Here is a 21117-nt window from a genome sequence, read left to right on the forward strand (position 1 = left end):
TCTTAGGTGATTTTTATCTTTTTCATTCAACTTACTGACACTATAATATTGGAGAGTGTATTTTTTGCCCTCCCACTTTCACAGTTTACCTTTATCTACATGATGGGGTAATTACTACATCACACTAAAATTATTCTAATGTTGTTTCAGACTACAAAATCCATATGAATGTCCTTTTAATGGAAGTAGGAGGCAAGACTGTGAGTGTAAAAATGACTACCTGGCTGCTGGCCACACTGTTTTCAGCAAAATAAGAATTGATCTCAATTCCATGCAAATTAAAAGTAAGTGCTGCATCTGTAAAATGAAAAGTCTCTATTTGCTAATAAAATTCAAACAATATGCTGGTGTATGTTGTAGCCAGAGTATAGCGAACAACCTCACATTGTGCAATAATTACCTAAGTTTTGTAAAGACATTATTAGCTACTTAATTCCTTTGCAATGACATGGACTGTGGGGATCCTAAATAAAAACATGGTGGCAATAATGTCTTTCCAAGATATAACCCTCTGCCTTAAAATCCTCAATTACATTAAAGACAAGGAAGTTAATATTCTCAACATAGTTGTATAAGCTTTTTGCAGGGCTTAGAGTGATAATTAACATTGGTTTCAGTTCACAATCTGTCAAGTATTTTTCCATCAATTGTCTCATGTGACCTTTTTTATAACTCAGTACTAGTCAAGGCAGGATTGCACCACACTATTGCAGGTGATGAAATTAAGATGCACTTATGAAGTCAAGTGACTTGTCTCAAGTCATACAGTTAGTAACTGGCATGTGAAGATAAAGTCCTGCCCACAGATCCCCAGATTCTGGACCTGCTGCCTTTCTAAAAAGTAGTTCAGAGTATAGCATATTTATGAAACATATTTCAAACATATTTATGAAACCTGATATAACTGTATATGATGCAGACTGCCATCCTGGAAGTTACATTCCTACAAGAAAAGGCAAAGAAGTTCATTTCAGAAACAAATGCTAAATTGCAATTGAATCGCCAGTACCTAGCATGGTGCATAAACTATAAAAAGAAACAAATCATTGAGACAGAAGATGCATTGAGTACATCATTTCTAAAACATAGTTATATGATGAATCATAGTCATATTATTGTTAGTAAAAATAGCTACCATTTGCTGAACACCCACTGTTACTGCAGTGGGGAAGCATTATACTGTTACATTTATAATTCTGGAGTTAGCACATCTGGGAGTAAATTCTTTGCATACATTTACCAGTTACCTAACTTGGGCCTATTTCTATAAGCCTAAATTACTTCATCTGTAAAGTGAGAAACTGCCTCTCAGGGGTTTTTTTTCTTCTTCTATCCTTTTTTTTTTCCCCTTTCTGGTGATGATTAAAAGACAATACTTGTAACATACCTATTAAGTGGCTTGCATATAGTAAATGCTCTATAAATACTGGTTGTTATTAATAATGCATGGTATAGCATTGCTAAGTACATAAGGGGAACTTGGTAACTTATTTGCTATTTATTAAGGTGTTCTATTTCATTATTTTATTGAACAACCCTGCCATTTACCAGGCATTAGCCTGGATCCTGAGGATCCAATGTTGAATGCGTACATTTTCAATTCCCTACTCTCTCTTTTCTTTCCTCACATTTGGGTGTCAAAAACGAGTCTTGATTAAACATTTCCCCTGTGCCGCACTTGCAACATGAAACATGAGTGTGGCACCTTATCCATTGCTCTTCTCACTGTGCTCACCTTAAATGCATGGCTACGAAGCTCAGGAGAACCCTTCATGCTGCTGAGTAATCCTGTTGCCCTTCCCTAGGTTATTCCCACCCCCAGTCCTGTAAATGCCTAACATCTCCTTGAGCTGCAAATTTCTAAAATTTCTAACACTTCACCTTATCCACTCATTGCTCTTGATCTTGCTTCTCTCATTGAGAAAGTAAGTAAGAACACCTGGAAGAGGATTTCCAGAACTACCACCACACCATCTGCAACCTACCCAAACCTTTACTTATAGACTTCCTTCTCTCCTGCTTACTGTGGGTGAACTATTTCTGCTCCCACTGAAGGCAACTCTCTCTTGTGCTCTAAGCTCTTCACATTGTACTCACTCAAGAACATTTCTCAGCAAATGGTCCCTTTCCTCTTACATCACCAATTCTATCTAAATCCAGTGACAAATTTTGGTTTTCATCTCACTTGATCAGCAGCATTTGATATCCAGGTTCCCATGCTCTCTTCACTTTGTGCCTGCCCTGGCCACTCTCTCCTGTCTTTCTCACTGTTTCTCAATTTGACCAGTTACTGTTCATCTTCTACAACAATGCATGTTGAAAGGCTTTAGGATACAGTCACCCCCTTGGTAATCTCTTTCAGTTTATAGATTTCAAATGATGGTCCCAGATATATATCTCCAATTTGGACTGTTACCCTAAATTCCAACAATATTCATCTCTTGACTCAGAAAATCCACATGAATGTCTAATAGGTCTCAGACTCAGACTCAAAGTATCCAAAACTATATTTCAGTATTTCTGCGCACATCCACTCCTTCCATCTCAAATTTTTATCATTTTAGTAACTGGCACCTATAATCTCCTAGTTATTCCAGCTAAAATCTAGCAACATCTTGGCTCCTCCCTTTCTGTCACCTACATACAATCTATTATCAAATTCTGTCAGATGAATCTCTAACATACATGCTACTTTGGACTCAATCATGTCTCCCAACATTCATGTGATGAAGCCCTAATCCCCAATGAGATGATATTTGGTTATGGAGAGATAATTAGGTTTAGAAAAAAGTAGAACCCTCAGGATAGGATTAATGCCCTTTTAAAAAAAAGAGGAAAAGACACCAGAGCTCCCTCTCTGCCTATGAGGAAACAGCAAGCAGCATGACCATCTGCAGGATAGAAAGAGGGCCCTCACCAGAACCGGACCACACAGGCTCACTGAGCTCCACCTTCCAGCTTCCATATCGTAGAGAAATATATTTATGTTGTTAAGCCACCCAGTTCATGGTGGTTTGTTAGGGCAGCCTGAGCTAAGACACATATTAAATATTATTCTCTACCTACCTCATTGCTACCATTTTGGTTTGAGTCAACACCATTTTTTCATCTGGATTATCATGCCTACTAATATTGCAGTATTCCTATTTCAGTAACTCTCCCACCTCCTGACCTAGATTCTCAACAGAAAAGCCAGAGTGAGTCTACATATGATGTGTCATATCTTAAACATTACCCCATTTCGTCTTTTTAACAACCCTGAACTCGGATCAAGCCTCTCCAAACATGACCCATCTGATTCAGGAAAATCAAAAAATCCTTTCAATGGTTAACAAAGCTCAACATGATGTCTCTGCCTCCACACCTCTCTGCTCACTTTGCACACTCTTTCCTTGCACACTCTGTTACAGACACACTTGTTTCTTTACTGTTCTTGCATGCCCTCACCTTAAGGCCTTTGCCCTTTGTTCTATTTGCCTGGAACAGTTATGGCACAGTTACCTGGATGGTTTACTCCTTCTTTTCTTTTGTATTTCTGCTCAGTTTTGTGTTTTTCTTTTTTTTTTTAAACTCCATATGTTATTTATAAATTAAAAGATAATGAAACAGAAAAGTTAAAAATAATGTGCAAACAGACAATGTAATTTAAGTCATAGTACAATAATTGGGGGAAAAGGATTGCTAATTTTTATGAAAAGTACAGTCTATAATTAATGTTATAATCTTCTTATAAAAACATGTCAAACATTAAAAAACTGAAAAATCTAAAACCCATTAACCATCACTTAGACTAAATAAATGTTATGTGTAATTGTATTTGATTTACATCTTTGATTTTTAAATAAACACTTATAGATACAAATAACTCTTTTGTATTTCAACACTATTAATTACATTAATTATTAGTAAATTATTTTACTAATCATTTCTGGACATATTTATAAATGAAATTATATTGATTTGCCTATTCATTTAATTTTTTCCAGATTTTATAGTATGACATTCATCATTCTACATCTGGCTATTTTTAATTAATTATAGTCTTTTATTTTATTTTTTAATACAATTTATTTTTTTAACATATGCAATTATTTTCCATCATTTACAATACAGTAGTTTCAATGATACTCCAAGGAGAAAAGCAAAGTAAAAAATCAAAACCCCACTTCTATTTCATGTAATTAGACTTATACAGAAATCAGAAGGTCAGGTACCAACTAGTTAATCACCTAATTTCACAGCTATCTGAAGTGGCAATTGTAATATAGCAGCTTAGTTTTGTGTTTTTCAATCAGGTCATCCTGGACCAGTCTGCACTCCTAAACTCCCTGTCTCCCCTTCTTTTAACTGCTTTATTTTTTCTGTAGCAATTATCACCCCTAATATAATATGGTATTTACTTGAATACTTGTCTCACTCTGGTAGGAATCAGGTTCCATCAGCCTCTGTTTCCTCCATTGATGTGTGCTTAGAGTAATGCAAATAATATTGTTCTAAATAAATGTTTGAACAAAAAGTCTTTAATTTTCCTCAAGAAGCTATCTTGAGAAAATCTTGAACACAAATTTGAATTGACCCAAGTGGAGAAAAGGAGTTTCAGGAGGAAGGAACAGCCTGGAACAAAAGCCTGGAAAAGGTGAAGCATCTTGGTTTCATTAAAGAACAAAAAGTCCAGGGTCACCTGGTTGACTCAGTCAGTGAAGCATCCAATACTTGGCTCAGGTCATGATCTCACGGTTTGTCACATTGGACTCTGTAATGACAGCTCTGAGTCTGAATCCTGCTTTGGATTCTGTGTCTCCCTCTCTCTCTGCCTCTCCTCTGCTCATATTCTCGCTCTGTCTCTTAAAAAGAAAGGAAATAAACATTAAGAAATTTTAAAAAATAAATAAAAAGTCTATTTTTCTTCAAGCATACTTTGAATGGATATTGGGGGTAGGGGGTGATAGCTTGTTACAGAAGTTCCCAGAGAGCAGATCATGAAGAACAGTGTATACTAACTACACAGTTGAATTTTATTAGTTATGAGAACCATTGGGTGAAAGTTTCAGCAGGGAGGGAAGAGACACTTGGAAGGGGAACAAATTGTATTCATGAAAATAGTTGAGAAGCTAATATAATAATTTAGATAGAAAGTGATGAGGGCTTAGAGCAGAGACATGGTTCAAAATAGACTTCAACAAATTTTAAAAAGGTATACTTTGTAGGATTTTCAGACAGAAGGAATATGGGGATTAGCAACGTCGAATATTTAGGAATATTTCCAAAATAACAGGGTGGAGGATGACATAGTTCACTGAGATGAGAAATATAGCAAAGGAAGTAAGTTTGAAGAAAAAGATAGTGCATTTAGTTTGGGTATGTTGAGTTAGAGCTATCTGTGGGTTATGAGGGTAATGATGGGGAAGATAGTAGCAAAGGATGCTTGATTTGAAAGTTGTATCTACCTGCCTCAGCTCAACCCAGGAGTGCCAGCATTCACGAGGTGTGTGGATAAATGTTTACAAACCAGCATTTAACAACCAAGAAATAACCTCTGATTTGTAGCATTTGCCAGTGTCCATGGTTGTATTTATGTCCACCATCCCAACTTTAAGCTACCAGCATGAGCTCTTTGTACATGGAGTTGGGAAGAGACTCAACCGGTTCTCATGATTTGACACAAGCTGACTCCGGCACATGACTGAAAGCATTCTAGTCTTGGAAACTGCCGTTGGTGATATATTTCCAGCAATGCTACCTTTGGGGATTGCCTTTAGGGGACTGGTGTCATCATGGGGGCGTGCGGTAGTCTTTCAGTTTTCTTGAGAAGTGAAGGGATTTGAAACACGTTAGTGGAAGTGACAGCCACTCACTGGAAGACTGTTGGTTGGAATATAATTTAAGTGATTCAAGCATGATTTTAGGGTTCCTTCCAACTGTTTTTGATCCAATGATCCTATTTTTGATACTTCATACAAAATCCCTAGCATTATTACCAATCAAGAAGAGTTTTGCTAGCAATTTTAACAAAATAAAATAATATAATGCAGTAATATGTTATTTACATATACACGTATAGATACACACATATATGTATATATGGTCTATAAACATGTATTGCTTCGTCATGATTTATTAGCCTTTAATATTTTTTCTTCTGTAATTTGCTCCTCACCCCACTTTATTTTAGATATTCACAATAAAGTAAAACATAAGGCATTTCATTTTTTAAAACTTCTTGATTAATTACTCATGTACCTGCCACTTTTAGGGTAATTTTTGAGCTACACATTTTTTAAATAGTGTATTTATTTTTGAGACAGAGAGAGACAGAGCACAAGTGGGGGAGGGGCAGAGAGAGCGGGAGACACAGAATCCCAAACAGTCTTTATGCTCTGAGCTGTCAGCACAGAACTCGATGCAGGGCTCGAACCCATGAACCGTGAGATCATGATCTGAGCCGAAGTCGGCTGCTTAACCAACTGAGCCACCCAGGTGCTCCAAGATAAACATTTCTGATTTAAAAATTGTTTATTGAAAACCTGATATATATTATAGAGTATAATTTGTAGCATATTTGCTTAAACCTTGAATTAATTATATAAATATATTTAAGAATATAATATGAAAACTGTATGTTTTGCAGTGAATATTAGAAAATATACAATGCCTCAATGGTAAAAAAGTTTCATTTATTTTTTAGCCACAGACCTTCTTTTTGCCCAGACAGTATTTGGAAAAGCAGTGCCATTTGCCACAGCTGGAGACTGCTATAGCGCTGCCAGATGTCCGCAGGTATTTCATGTTTGTTTAGTTTTCCCTCACTGTAAAAAAAAAAAAAAAGTGGATATTGTTTCTCTTAATTTTCTTGACCATCATATTGTAAGAAACATAAGTAAATAGACAATGTGAATTTCCTATATGAATTTTACTTCAGACGTTATAGACACATTTTGGAGGAAAAATATCTTTGCCAACTTTAAATTTGTTTGAAAGGTGTAATAGTGAGGATTTTCAAATTGTTCAGAGCCTATTTCTCCTTCCATGATGCATTTTCATTTTTAATCTTTCCACCCAGTTTGTGGAGATGAATGTGTATATACATAACAAAGTAAAAAAAAAAAAAGGATCACAAGCACGTGACCTTCATACACTGCTGCTAACGTTGGTTATATTAGCTGTCTGGATCCGTACCAGTCCCAGAGTAACTTTCTATTATTTGTGAAGTAATTATATTTCCATGACTTTATTCTTGCTTTATTTTTTATTACCAGAGTTCTCTTCACACACCCTTTGTGCCATCTCTGTGATTTCCAACGTAGAGTATGCTTCCTAGGAGAAACTTACTACTTCATTTTTAGAGATTTTTTTTTATTTTAGAGAGAGAGAGAAAATGGGGTGGGGGAGAAGAATAGGGAAAGGTAGAGAGAGAGAGAGAGAAAGGGAGATAGAGGGAGAGAATCTTAAGCAGGCTTCACTCTAAGTGCAGAGCCCATCACAACGATCCTGAGACCTCCGCATCGTGGCCTGAGCTGAAATCAAGAGTCAGATACTCAACTGACTAAGCCACCCAAGTACCTCTTAACAAAAGAGTTTATACAGTTTATATAAACAACAGTGTTATGATAAAATGGAGAAATGTAAGCTACATTAATATAGCATTGGTAGGTAGATTCATAACTAATTGAAAAACCATGTAAAGAGGTAATAATTATAATATTTATATTTTCAAGAGAAGTGGCTAATGGTTTGGCATAGCCCTCTCTTCTTGGAATTGACCATTCACTATTTTCATCATATGACAGAGAAGGTATGCTTATATTAAAAAGAGAAAGTATTTTCTATACTATTAAAAGATACTTACCAGAGATCAAAAGACACTAGAACTATGGGCTCAAATGAATAAGAAAAAATAAATATATAAATTTTAGGTCCAGAAATGCAAATAGAACCTGGTGATGTCATATTAAAAAGACCAAGATGTTTTACTCAATCACTACAAATTCAGTATGGTTCACATAGGTTATGGAGTAATTTCTAAGCCACCCAGTATAATCATAAAGTACCTAAATACAATATCAACACCAAATGTTTTTAAATTTCTGTCTGAAAAAGGTAAGTTTTTCATTTATTTAGATGTGTAGGAGGCAACAATCCGGGGAAAGAGGAGAGTTTACATCATGTCATGTAAGGAAAATAAAGGAAGCTAGGAAAAGAATGGCAGGCTATGGTAACTAGCTTTCAATATTTAAAGAGCTCCATGAAATAGGGGTGAGGTCAATACATGTTTAGGGCAGAAGATTCCAGCTCAAGATAAAGAAGGCTTCTGACAAGGAAAAAGACCCCCAAGATCTGGGACCCAAATAAATAAGTAATTTTTGCCTATAGTTTTTATAAATTGGTCTTGTACTCTGCAACTCTCTGAACTCATTCTTTAGTAATAATAATTTTTATTGGGTTCTTTGGAATTTTCTATATACATAGCAATGCCATCTAGATGAGATCGGGCATGTTCAGAGTGGAATGGCCGTAGACAGCAATGCCATCTAGAAATAAGGATAGTTTTACTTATTCCTTGGCAATCTGGATGCCATTTATTTCTTTATCTTACCTCATCACCTATCTAAAACTTCCAGAACAGCATTAAGTAAAAGTGATGAGTAGACATACTTTCTTTTTCCTGATTTTAGGGGAAAAGCATTCAGTCCATCATTAAGTGTGTTAACTGTGAATGTGTTATAGATGCCTTTGACCAAGTTGAGGAAGTGCCCTTCTATTCCTAATTTAAGTGGTTTTATAATGAAATAGTGTTGGTTTTTGAAATGCTTCTGCATGTAGTGAGGCGATCCTGTATCTCTTCTCCATTACTGTGGTGATGTGGTGTATCACACTGGTTGACTATTGTATGTTGAAACAACCTTGCATTCCTGAGAGAAATACCATTCGGCCATGTGTAAAATTTTTTTAAATGTTGCTAGATTTGATTTGCTTTGTTGGGAATTTTTCATCTATTTTTGTAAGACATGTTGGCCTAATCATTTTCTTTTCTTGTGAGGTCCTTATCCAGTTTTGATATGAGGGAAATATGGGCCTTGTAAAATGAATTGGGAAATACTCCCTCCTCTTCTACTTTTTTTGGGAGAGATTGTAAATAATTAATTCTTATTTTTCCTGTTCTAAAAGTTTTAATTCCAGTTTACATAACTTTTAATAGTTAACATACAGTGTTAGATTTCAGGTGCACAATATAGTGATTCAACGATTCTGTGCGTTAGTTAGTGTTCATCATGATAGATGCACTCCTAATCACCATCAGCTATTTTACCCATTCCCCACCCACTTCCCCTCTGGTAACCATCAGTTTGTTCTCTTATAGTTAAGAGTCTGATTCTTCGTTTGTCTCTCTCTCTCTCTTTTTCTTTGCTCATTTGTTTGTTAAGTTCTGCATATGAGTGAAATCATATGGCATTTGTTGTTCTGACCTATTTCAATGAGCATTATACTCTCTCAATCCACCCATTTGTTGCAAATAGAAAGACTTTATTCTTTTTATGGCTGTGTAATATTTCATTATATGTATCACTTCTTAGGTTGTTTCCATAATTTGGCTATTGTAAATATTACTGCAATAAATATAGCAATGCATGTAATCTTTTGAAGTAGTGTTTGTGCATTTTGGGATAAATACCCAGTAGTGTGATAAATACGCAGTAATATAGTAATAGATTGATACAGATATAGATATAGATATAGCAATCATAGGGTATTCTATTTTTAATTATTTTGAGCAACTTCTATACTGTTTTCCACAGTAGCTGCACCCGTTTGTCTTTTTACCAACCATGCAAGAGGGTTCCTTTTCCTTCACATCCTTGCCAATGACTGTTGTTTCTTGTGTTGTTGATTTTAGCCACTCTGTCAGGTATGAGGTGATATGTCATTGTGGTTTTGATTTGCATTTCCCTGATGATGAGGGATGATGAGCATCTTTTAATGTGTCTGTTGGCCATGTGTATGTCTTTGGAGAAATGTTTTGCCTATTTTTTAGTTGGATTATTTGCCATTGGGTTTGTTTGTTTGTTTGCTTATTTTTTGGTGTAGAGTTGTATAAGTGTTTTGGATACTAACCCTTTGTTAGATATGTCATTTGCCAATACTCTCTCATGTTCTTTTAGTTTTATTGATTGTTTCCTTTGCTATGCAGAAGGTTTTTATTTTGATGTCATCCCAATAGTTTATTTTTGCTTTTGTTTTCCTTGCCTCAGGAGACATATCTAGAAAAATGTTGCTACAGCCAATGTCAGAGAAACTACTGCCTATGCGATCTTCAAGAATTTTTATGGTTTCAGGCCTCACATTTATGTCCTTAATCCATTTTGAGTTTATTTTTGTGTATAGTGCAAGAAAATGGTCCGGTTTCCTTTCTCTGCCTGTAGCTGCCCAGTTTTCCCTGCACCACTTGTTGAAGACACAGTCTTTTCCTCATTGCTTATTCATTTCTCCTTTGTCAAAGATTAATTGAACATATGATCTTGGGTTTATTTCTGGGTTTTCTGTTCTATTCCACTGACGTATGAACCTATTTTTGTGTCAGTACCAGTAATGTAACTTGAAGTCTGGAAGTGTGATACTTCCAGTGTTGTTTCTCCTTTTTAAGATTGCTTTGGCTATTCAAGATCTTTTGTAGTTCCATGCAGATTTTAGAATTGTTTGTTCTAGATCTGTGCAAAATGCTGCTGGAATTTTGATAGGGTTTCATTAAATCTGTAGATTGCTTTGAGTAGTATAGACATTCTAACAATTTCTGTCCTCCAAACCCATGAATGTCTTTCCATTTTTTGTGTTGTCTTCAATTTCTTTCATCAATGTTTTCTGGTTTTCAGAGTATAAGTCTTTTACTTCTTTGTTCCTAGATATTTTATTGTTTTTGGTGCAACTGCAATTGGGGTTATTTTCTTAATTTCACTTTTTGCTACTTCATTATTAGTATGTAAGAATGTAATGGTTTTCTATACATTGATTTTGTATCCTTTGACTTTACTGAACTCATTTATCAGTTCTAGTCATATTTTGGTGGAGTCTTTAGGATTTTCCATACATTGTCTCAAGTCATCTTCAAATAGTGAGTTTTACGTCTTCCTTACCAATTTGGATGTCTGTTATTTCTTTTTGTTGTCTGATTGCCATGGTTAAGGACTTCCAGTACTATGTTGAATAAAAATAGTGAGAGTAGGCATCCTTGTCATGTTCCTGGTGTTAGGGGAAAAGCTCTCAGGTTTTTACTAATGAGCACAATGTTGGCTACGTATTTTTCTCAAGAGGCTTAATTATGTTGAAGTATGTTCCCTTTAGACTTACTTTGCAGATTTTTCTAAATTATGAATGGATATTGTACTTTGTCAAATGCTTTTTCTGCATCTATTGAAAGAATCATTTGGTCTCTATCCTTTCTGTTGTTGATATGATGTATCATTTTGATTATTTTTTGAATATTGAACCATCATTGCATCCCAGGAATAAATCCCACTTGACCTGGTAAATGATTTTTTAAAATATATTGTTGGATTCTGTTTACTAGTATTTTGTTGAAGATTGTTGCATCCATATTCATGAGAGATATTGGCCTATAGTTCTCCTTTTTCGTGGTGTCTTTATCTGGTTTTTGGTATCAGGGTGATACTAGCATCATAGAATGAACTTGGAAGTTTTCCTTCCTCTTGTATTTTTGTGAAGAGTTTGAGAAGATTAGACATTGATTCTTTGAATATTTGGTAGAATTCACCTGTGAAGCCATCTGGTACTGAATTTTGGGTTTTGGGTTTTTGTTTATTGATTCTATTTTATTTCTGGTAATTGGTCTGTTCAAATATTCTATTTCTTCTTGCTTTATTTTGGTAGGTCATATGTTTTTATGAACAAAGAGACCAACAACTGATTTTGTTGATATTTCTCTTTTTTTATATATTTCATCAAATTTTAGTCAGTTCTTTAATATTTCTTTCTGTTTGCTTTAGATTTAATTTGCTCTTTTTACAGTGTCTTAAGGTAGAAGGTTAGGTTATTGATATATCTTTTTTCTCTTTTGATATAGGGATTTATAACTTTAAATTTCCCTTTAGGCACTTACTTTGCTGCATCCTCTGAGTTTTGGTGTATAGTATTCATTTCAATTCATTTTAAAGTATTTTCCATTATCACCTGTGAGGTCTTCTTTGACTTATTGGTTCTTTAAGAGGGTAGTTTGAGGGACTTCTGGGTGGCTCAGTCGGTTAAGGGTCTGACTCTTGATTTCGTCTCAGGCCATGATCTCAGGGTCATGAAATTGAACCCCACATTGGGCTCCATGCTGGTTGTAAAGCCTGCTTAAGACTCTCTCTCCCTCTACTGCTTGTACTTTCTCTCTCTTAAAAAAATATGGTGTTTGAGTTCCACCTTTTTGTGATTTTCCAAATTTACATCTGTTACTGAGTTCTTTCCATTGTAATTGAAAAATACACTTTATATTCTTTATTCTCTTAAATGCATTGAGTCTTTTATGGTATAACATATGGCTATTCTGGAAAATGTTCAATACGTTCTTGGAAAGAATGTGTATTCTATTGGTGGTGAAACATTCTATAGATGTTTGTCAGGCCTAGTTGTTTAAGTATTGTTCAACTTTTCCATTTCCTTGTTTATCTTCTGCCTAGCTGTTCTAGTCACTGAAATTTTGCAACTATTATTGCTGAATTGTCTATTGCCCACTTTAATTTTATTTCATTTACTCTGTATCTTATTCATTTACTATGGGGATTTTTGTATGTGATTATGATTATAATTGTCATAATTTCTCGATATATTGACACTTCTGTCATTATAAAATTGTTCTTTATTTGAAGTAGCATTTTTTGTTTATATGTTTTAAAGGTCTAATTTATCTGACATTAAAATGGCCAGTCAGCTCATAGATAGTACATGATATATAATTTTATCCCATTTACTTAACCTACTTATATCTTTGGATCTTAAGACTATCTCCTATAGACAGCACTTTATTGGATATCTGCCTTTGAATTGAGTTGTTTGATGATATTGATGTGTCTGGATTTATATTTGCCATTTTGCATTTTGTTTTCTTTATGTCTGAAGTTTTTTCCCCTCTATTCCTTCTTTACCACTTTCTTTTTTTTTTATTAACTAAATGTTTTTGAGCATAACATTTTAATTTCCTTAATAATTTTTTCACTATTTTTTGAATTGCTTTCTTAATTGCTGCTTAAGGGTTTACAATACACATCTTAACTTGCCAGAATCGACTTCAGATTTATACTACCTAATTCCAGTGAAATACAGAAAGTTACTCCTTTATATGCTCTATTTCCTCTTCCCACTTTTGGTGTTTAATTTGTTATACAATTTACATATGTAGCAAATCCACATTACATTTTTATAATAATTTTCTGTGACACCTGGGTGTCTCAGCCCATTAAGCAACCGGCTTCAGCTCAGGTCATGAATTAATGGTTCAGTTCGTGAGTTTGAGCCTTGCATCAGGCTCTGTGCTTATAGGCTCTGTGATCAGAGTCTGGAGCCTGATTCTAATTCTGTGTCTCCTTCTCTCTCTCTCTGCCCCTCCCCCTATGATACTCTGTCTCTCTCTCAAAAATAACTGAACATTAAAAATGCTTTTATAATTACTTTCTGTAATTTTATGATTTTTTAGAGAATATAAGAGAAGTAATGAGAGATATTATATATCCACAGAGCTTTTTACATGAACCTTTTTATTTAGCATTTCTAGTTTTCTTCTTTTCTTCCTGTGGATTTGATTTATTGGCTGGTGTTATTTCCTTACTCCCAAAGAGCTTTGCTTCCACCTTCCTCATTTTTGCTATTATTATCAAATATATTGCATTTCTATATATTACAGGTCAATAATATAATCATATACTCATTGGTTTATACAATTGTTTTAAAACAAATTAAGGGAAGAAAGGAAAAGAAAGATGCAGTCATAATGTCTTTTATAATTACCTTTACCAGCACTCTTCAGTTGTTTTGTATTGATGTCTGGTGTTACTTGATTTCAGCTTGACGAACTTCTTTTAGCATGTCTTATAAAACGGGTCTGCTAGTGACAAATTTTCTGTTTTGTTTATCTGGAAATGTTTTCATTTGGCCTTCATTCTTGAAAGATCAATTTATTTGTCATAAAATTTTCGACTTACAGTTTTTATTTTCCAGTACCTTAAATATGTCACCCCCACTATCTTCTGGCTTCTAGATAAAAACACGAAGGTCAGCTTTTATCTTATCAGAGTTCTTATGTATGTGGTCATTTACCTCTTGATGCTTTCAGAGGTCTTTGACTTTCATGTTTGCTGTCACATATTTGGATGCAGATCTCTGTGTATCCACCAAACTTGAAATCTATTGAGTTTCTTGGATGTATAGATTAATGTGTTTCCCCAAATTTGGAAAATTTTTAAGACATTTTTTATTGAAACATATTCTCTACTCCTTTAACTCTCCCTTCCTTCTGGTACTCACATTATATATGTTGGTGCATTTAATGGTGTGTCCCTTTGTTTCTGTGAGGCTCTGTTCATTTTTCTTAATGCTTTTTTTTCTCTGTTCTTCAGATTGTATCATGACTATTGATACCTGCTTAAGTTTGCTAATTCTTTCTTCTGCCTGCTTCAATCTTGAGCCCCTATAGGTATTTTTTTGTTACTGTACATTTTAACTCCAGAATTGTCCCTTTTCTCTTTTTCTAAATGTAACTTCTATCTCTGTATTGATATTCTCTGTAGGAGGAGACATTATTATCATGCCTTTCTTTAAGACTTTCTTTCTTTATCATAGCTGCTTTGAAGTCTTTTTCTACTCAGCCAGATATGTGAAGCCTGACAAAGTGGTTTCTATTGCCCTTTTCCCCTGAATGAGTCATCCTTTCCAGTTTTTTTGCATATCTCAGTTTTTGTTGAAAACCAGGCATTTTAGGTAATGTATTTTAGTACCTGTGGACACTAAATCTCCCCTCCCCTTTAGGAGTTGTTTGCTTGCTTGTTTGTTTGCTTAGTTCTTTGCCTGGACTATCTCAGTGACATCTACTTTCTCTGTAGTGTGTAATCTTTGATGTCATTCCTTGGATGCTGCAGCCTTGGACTGCAGCCTTGGACTGAACATTCACTCTGATCCTGCTGGAATGATAGTGTTTTTAGCAGAGATCTCTTTGTCTCTTTCCCACCTCTCCATTAAGTTTTTTTTATTCTTAGTTTGCACATTAATTTTTTATTTAAATTCAAATTAGTTAACATAAAGTGTAGTCTTGGCTTCGAGAGTAGAGCCCAGTTGGTCATCCTAAAAGTGCCCTCCTTAATGCCCATCACCCATTTAACCTGTCCCTCCTCCTACCCACCCCCTCCTGAAACCCTCAGTTTAGTTTTCTATGTTTAAGAGTCTCTTTACACCTGTCAGAATGGCTAAATTAACAACTCCAGAAACAATAGATGATGGCAAGGATGCAGAAAAGAGGGAACACTTTTGCACTGTTGATGGGGATGCAAACTGGTATAGCCACTCTGGAAAACAGTATGGAGGTTCCTCAAAAAATTAAAAATAGAACTAACCTATGACCCAGCAATTGCACCACTAGGAACTTATCTAAAGGATACAAAAATCCATTAAGTTTTTAAGCTGGTCTAAATCTACTGATACCATACTCAGTTCTTAGCCTCCATTAATTGATAGATGATTGCTATGTTCATACAATAACATCTTTGAGGAGTATATTACTCCATGGTCTGATCCAACTAAATTCAAGCCCTTTGGCCATGGTAGAATTATAGGTCAAGTCAGAACTTAAGAGAAGCCCTTCGTAACTGTCTCTTTCCTCAGTTCTCTCTGTTAAACTCCAATATGATCTACAATTTTTCTAGTTGCTGTCATTGAGCTATCATCACTATCCTTTTAACTGCACGCCATTAAAATCTTGTTTTCTTTTTTTAATGTTTTTTATTTATTTTTGATAGAGAGAGACAGTGCGAGCAGGGGAGGGGCAGAGAGAGAGGGAGACACAGTTTTTGAAGCAGGCTCCAGGCTCTGAGCTAGCTGTCAGCACAGAGCCCGACGTGGGACTTGAACCCACAGGCTATGAGATCATGATCTGAGCTGAAGCTGGATGCTTAACTGACTGAGCCACCCAGGCATCCCTAAAATCTTGTCTTCAATAGCATATTTAGGCTTGAAATTCTCCTGTGTTTTTTCTCAAATAAGCTCATTAGAAAAAGCTATGGAACATTCTGTCCTTAACATCTTGACTCTCTCCTAAGGAAGAAACGTACTGATTCTGTGGATCTAGGGATAGAGCCTGCTTCTCAGAGTAACAATCCCACTTTTTAATAAGCAGGATACTGAGTTATAGCAGTAGCCCCTGCTCTTCTTGGTTTGCCCTTCTTCTCAGTATACAACCTCTGCCCATGGGAATGATTTGAGCCTTGTTCAACCAAGAACCAAGAACCAATCTCCTGGGGGAGATTTTCTGTTTTATGAGTAGGGACTGCGTGGCAGATGGGAGCTTCAGACTCTTAGCTACTCTTGCCTGTAGTAGAGCTTCTTGGCACAGAGCTATGTGAGATGAGAATTACTGGTGGTTTGCTCCTCCCAGGGAGAAAACTTCACCCTAACAGAGAGCTAGAGAAATGAAGCCTTGTGTTCCTATTAAGACTAACACTGTCATCTTGCTGAGGTAGGAGGAGAGGGTAGGTCATAATTCAAATATCATAGACATTCCCTATTCTTACCCAGGTAGAGGAGATATTTGTGAATAAATATTTTTCCATTTGTTTTATAACCTTAGGGTAATTTCTAGAGATCTTAAATGGTTGTTGTGTTTTATAATTTTTATAAGTTATGGTTGTTTCGTTGTGGAGCCACAGGGCTCCTCAAGTTGCCATTCCAGAAGCACTTCCTCTCTTGGCCATGGTTTTAGAGGTAGATAACTTGGCAGAGAGGGCTCATGTTCTCATTCAATCTTTGAAGCTGCTTTGCTTTATCCATGTCCATTCTTCTCTTTTCCTCCTTCATTCATTTCGGCCTACCACATAATTGGTCTACTTCCCAGAATGTGACTCTCTGACCCACATCCTCTATTCACTTCCAAGACTGTCCTTACATTGATGAGCCCCCCCCTTCTGAAGGCTTACACTGTATCTCTTCAGACACCTGTTCTAAAACCAAGGATGTGTAGGGGGGCCAGTGTGGCTCAGTTGGCTCAGTCGGCTATGTGGCCAGCTTTATCTCAGGTCATGATCTCACAGTTCATGAGTTCAAGCCCCACGTCAGGCTCTTTGCTGACAGCTCAGAGTCTAGAGCCTGCTTCGGATGCTGTGTCTCCCTCTCTCTCTGACCCTCCCCTGCTCACACTCTGCGTGTGTGTATCTCTCTCTCTTTCAAAAATAAGTAAACATTAAAAATTTTTTTTTAATAAAAAAGTAAAGTCAAGGATGGGTAATCTAAACCTTTTAGGATTCTCAGCAATTTTTTTATTTGTATGGGATTTTTAAAAATTATTTTTTAAAGATTTTTTTAAATGTCTATTTATCTTTAAGAGGGAGTGGGATAGAAGGAGAGGGGAACAGAGGATCTGATGCAGGCTGTGTGCTGACAGCAGAGAGCCCAATGTGGGGCTCGAACCCGTAAACCATGAGATCATGACCTGAACTGAAGTTGGAGGCTCAACTGCCTAACCACCCAAGTGTCCCTACTCCTATGGATTTTTTAATAACACTTCCCTTTAAATAGAGATTATTAAATAAAATTAAAGAGATTATTCATTCTCAAATGATCAACCCTTGTCAAGACTGATGAACTTTTTCAGGAACCCAACCTCCTTATGTCATCTTGTCAAATACTTAATGTTATTAGAAAGAAGGGAATTGAGAATACCGCATAGAGATGTGGAGAGTTTGATACAAGGTCTCACAGATGCTGTTACTTTGGGAAGGTTGCCAAGTTGTGGGAATCCAGTCTTTTTTATTACACGTTAAATTGGCAAGGTCTGGTCAATGAAATATCAACTAAATTCACAAGTAAATCATATAACCGTCAAGTGGAATCAAGACTTTTATCTTAGAGCACCTGAGTGGCTCAGTCAGTTAAGTGTCCAACTCTTGATTTCAGTCTAGTTCATGATCTCATGGTTTGTGAGATTTCACATGCTTGGTATTCTCTCTCTCCCTCCCTCTCTGCCCCTCCCCCTCTCATGCTCACTCACTCTCTCTCAAAATAAATCAATAATCATTAAAAAAACCCTTTTCATCTCATTTACCTTTCTTAATGGGAAATATCTTAACAGAAAGCTAATTGTTATAAACAGAATATTTAAAAAAAATTTAAATCTGTTTATTTTTGAGAGAGAAACAGAGCATGAGCAGGGGAGGGGCAGAGAGATAAGAAGACACAGAACCTGAAGCAGGCTCCAGGCTCTGAGCTGTCAACACAGAGCCTGATGTGGGGCTCGAACCCATGAGCCGTGAGATCATGACCTGAGCTGGTCAGATTCTCAACTGACTGAGCCACCCAGGCACCCCAATAAGCAGAATATTTCTTGTTGAGCATGATATCTGAATAAGAGGTGTTGGCAAAATCAGGTTTGTAAATGATAATATAGTTATTTCTGTTAATTTCCAACTCCCTTTCTTTAAGTTCTATGTGGTCCCATTTTCCCCCTATAATATCTTGAGGAAGTTATATAGTTGTAAACTGGGTAATCCCATTTCATAGTTAGGAGAAACAAACATTCCGTGTTAATAAACTGTCCAAGATCCTTGAGAAAGTCAGAGGCAGAACCAGTGCAGTCATAAAATATTCCTCTCTGCTCATCAAGGTGAGATACCTCCCTCATGGAGTTCTCCAGGCATTTCTGGAATGCAAGGTTTCATTTCCCAAATTAGATGTTATTGGGCATAGATAGGTATGTGCTGTCAATAAAAACTTTGCCCATCTATATTCATTCTCTATTCAATTACAACCGACTGAGGTTTATGTTACCAAAAATACAAACTGTCCAGTATTCTTAGAGGTGTTCTGTCAAATATATAAACCAGATTCTGTGTTAAGTTATACAACATTTGCATGAATACTCTCCAGATGTTTGATGTCACAGAAAGAACTTATTTTGTTTGGGATTTGTCAAAACCACATCCTCTGTGTTTGCATATGACAGGGCACTCTGGGACATGAATTCTAAAAAGAGAATGGATACATATGGCACTCTTTAGGGAAAATAAACTTTGCAGTATAAGATGAAGTTAAGGAGTGTGATGTGACTTTGGAATACATATATCAAAAACAAAGTAAAGTAAAACCTTTGATACTTTTCAAAGAGCCACAAAAATTGGACGATAAGACAATGTGTATCTCTTCAGCTGTTTTGTAATTAACATTGATTACATAAGAGCAAGAAAATAACCACAGTTAGCTAATGCAAATAGATCATGGCCAGCATCTACTGTGAGCATTCAGAGCCAGTCGTTAAATATTCTAAACATGTATTTTTTACCATAAGTTTACAGAGTTTGGCACATATTCAAAAATCTACTTTTTTGGTTATATTGTTTAGATGATCTTTCTCCTAATTTTTGCCTGCTTGATCTGCCTTTTTACTAAAAGTAGTATATTAAAACCACAGGGTTTTCTATGTATGTCTATTTGCTTCTCCTGTAATTTTCATAACTTCATAAAAACTTTCAAAAACTTCATAAAAGTTGCTGTGTTATTCAATTCATAATATTCATGTGTTATTTCTTCATTGTAGATTACAGTTTTTAGTACTTATTTGTCATGTTTTCCCAATTTAAGACTTGAATTCTACTTTGTCCCTTAGAATTGCTATCCTTCTTTTTTTATGTTCATTTTCCTGGTTTATTTGTTGTTGTTATTTTTGTTTTGTTTTGATTTTTGTTTTGCTCATCCTTTTAATTTTAGCCTTTATGGATCACAGATCACTTTACTTTAAGTGTGTTTTTTACATATAAGAGATTGTTGGGTTTTATTGCAAGCCTTTTGGAAAATTTATTCATTAAAGAAATTTTATACCCATTCACATTTTAAAAAGTTATAATATACAGAAAAATTACCTTTTTTTAGTCTAGAGTTCTAACGTATGTACAGATTCACATTACCATCGGCATATAGGACAATTCCAAATCCTTAGATCTAACTCCTGGTAAACACTGATCTGTTCTCTGTTGCCATTGTTTTGCCTTTTCTAGAATGTCACAATGTCATATAAATGGAAAATACAATATATAACCTTTTAAGATTGGCTCTCTTCACTCAACATAATGCCTTTGCAATTTATCCGTGTTGTTGCATGTGTCAGTAATTTGTTCCTTTTTTATTGCTGAGAATTATTCTACCTTATTCAGGCTGTACAGCTGTCCTATAGTTTACCCACTCAGCCATTGGAAGAACATGAGTTGCTTACAGTTTGGGCAGATTATGAGTAGAGCTGATATGCACATTTGTGTGCAGGTATTTGTGTGAACACACATTTTCATTTTTTCTGGAATAATTACCGATGAATGGGATCATAAGGTCATATGGGATGTATATGTTTAACTTATAAAAAAAACTACCAAACTGTTTTATAGACTAACTGTACTATTTTAATTTTTTACTAGCCAAGATTAAAGTTCTAGTTGCTTTGTTTCCCTGTCAGCATGTAGTATTGTCAAATTTTGTTTTCTGCCCATCATGTTCTGTGGAAACTCATTGTGGTTTTAATTTGCATTTTATTCATGGTTAAATATGATAAATATCTTTCATGTGCTTATTGGTCATCTGCATATCCACTTTGGTGAAGTGTTTTTCAAGTCTTTTACCCATTTTAAAAATTGGGTTGTTCATGGGTGCCTGGGTGGCTCAGTCAGTTAAGCGTCCACTTGAGTTCAGGTCATGATCTCAAGGTTCCTGGCTTTGAACCCTGGGTCGGGCTCTGTGCTGACAGCTCAGAGCCTGGAGCCTGCTTCAGATTCTGTGTCTCCTTCTCTCTCTGCCCCTCCCCCACTCATGCTCTGTCTCCCTCTGTCTCAAAAATAAACAAACATTAAAAAATTTGGATTGTTCATTTTCTACTGTTTAGTGTTGAAA

At 35.6% G+C, this 21117-nt stretch overlaps 1 protein-coding gene across 1 annotated transcript in view; it reads left to right on the top strand.

Annotated features, from left to right (window-relative positions):
- The window catches only part of ADAMTS20 (ADAM metallopeptidase with thrombospondin type 1 motif 20), a 169938-nt gene that overhangs the window by 139952 nt on the left and 8869 nt on the right, over positions 1-21117 (top strand). The window contains exons 36-37 of the mRNA XM_029954152.1: positions 151-284; positions 6686-6777. Coding sequence (XP_029810012.1) covers positions 151-284; positions 6686-6777 — 226 coding nt within the window. The remainder of the gene's footprint in view (positions 1-150; positions 285-6685; positions 6778-21117) is intronic.

This window comes from Suricata suricatta, chromosome 10, assembly GCF_006229205.1.
Source record: "Suricata suricatta isolate VVHF042 chromosome 10, meerkat_22Aug2017_6uvM2_HiC, whole genome shotgun sequence".
Taxonomy (NCBI): Eukaryota; Metazoa; Chordata; class Mammalia; order Carnivora; family Herpestidae; genus Suricata; species Suricata suricatta.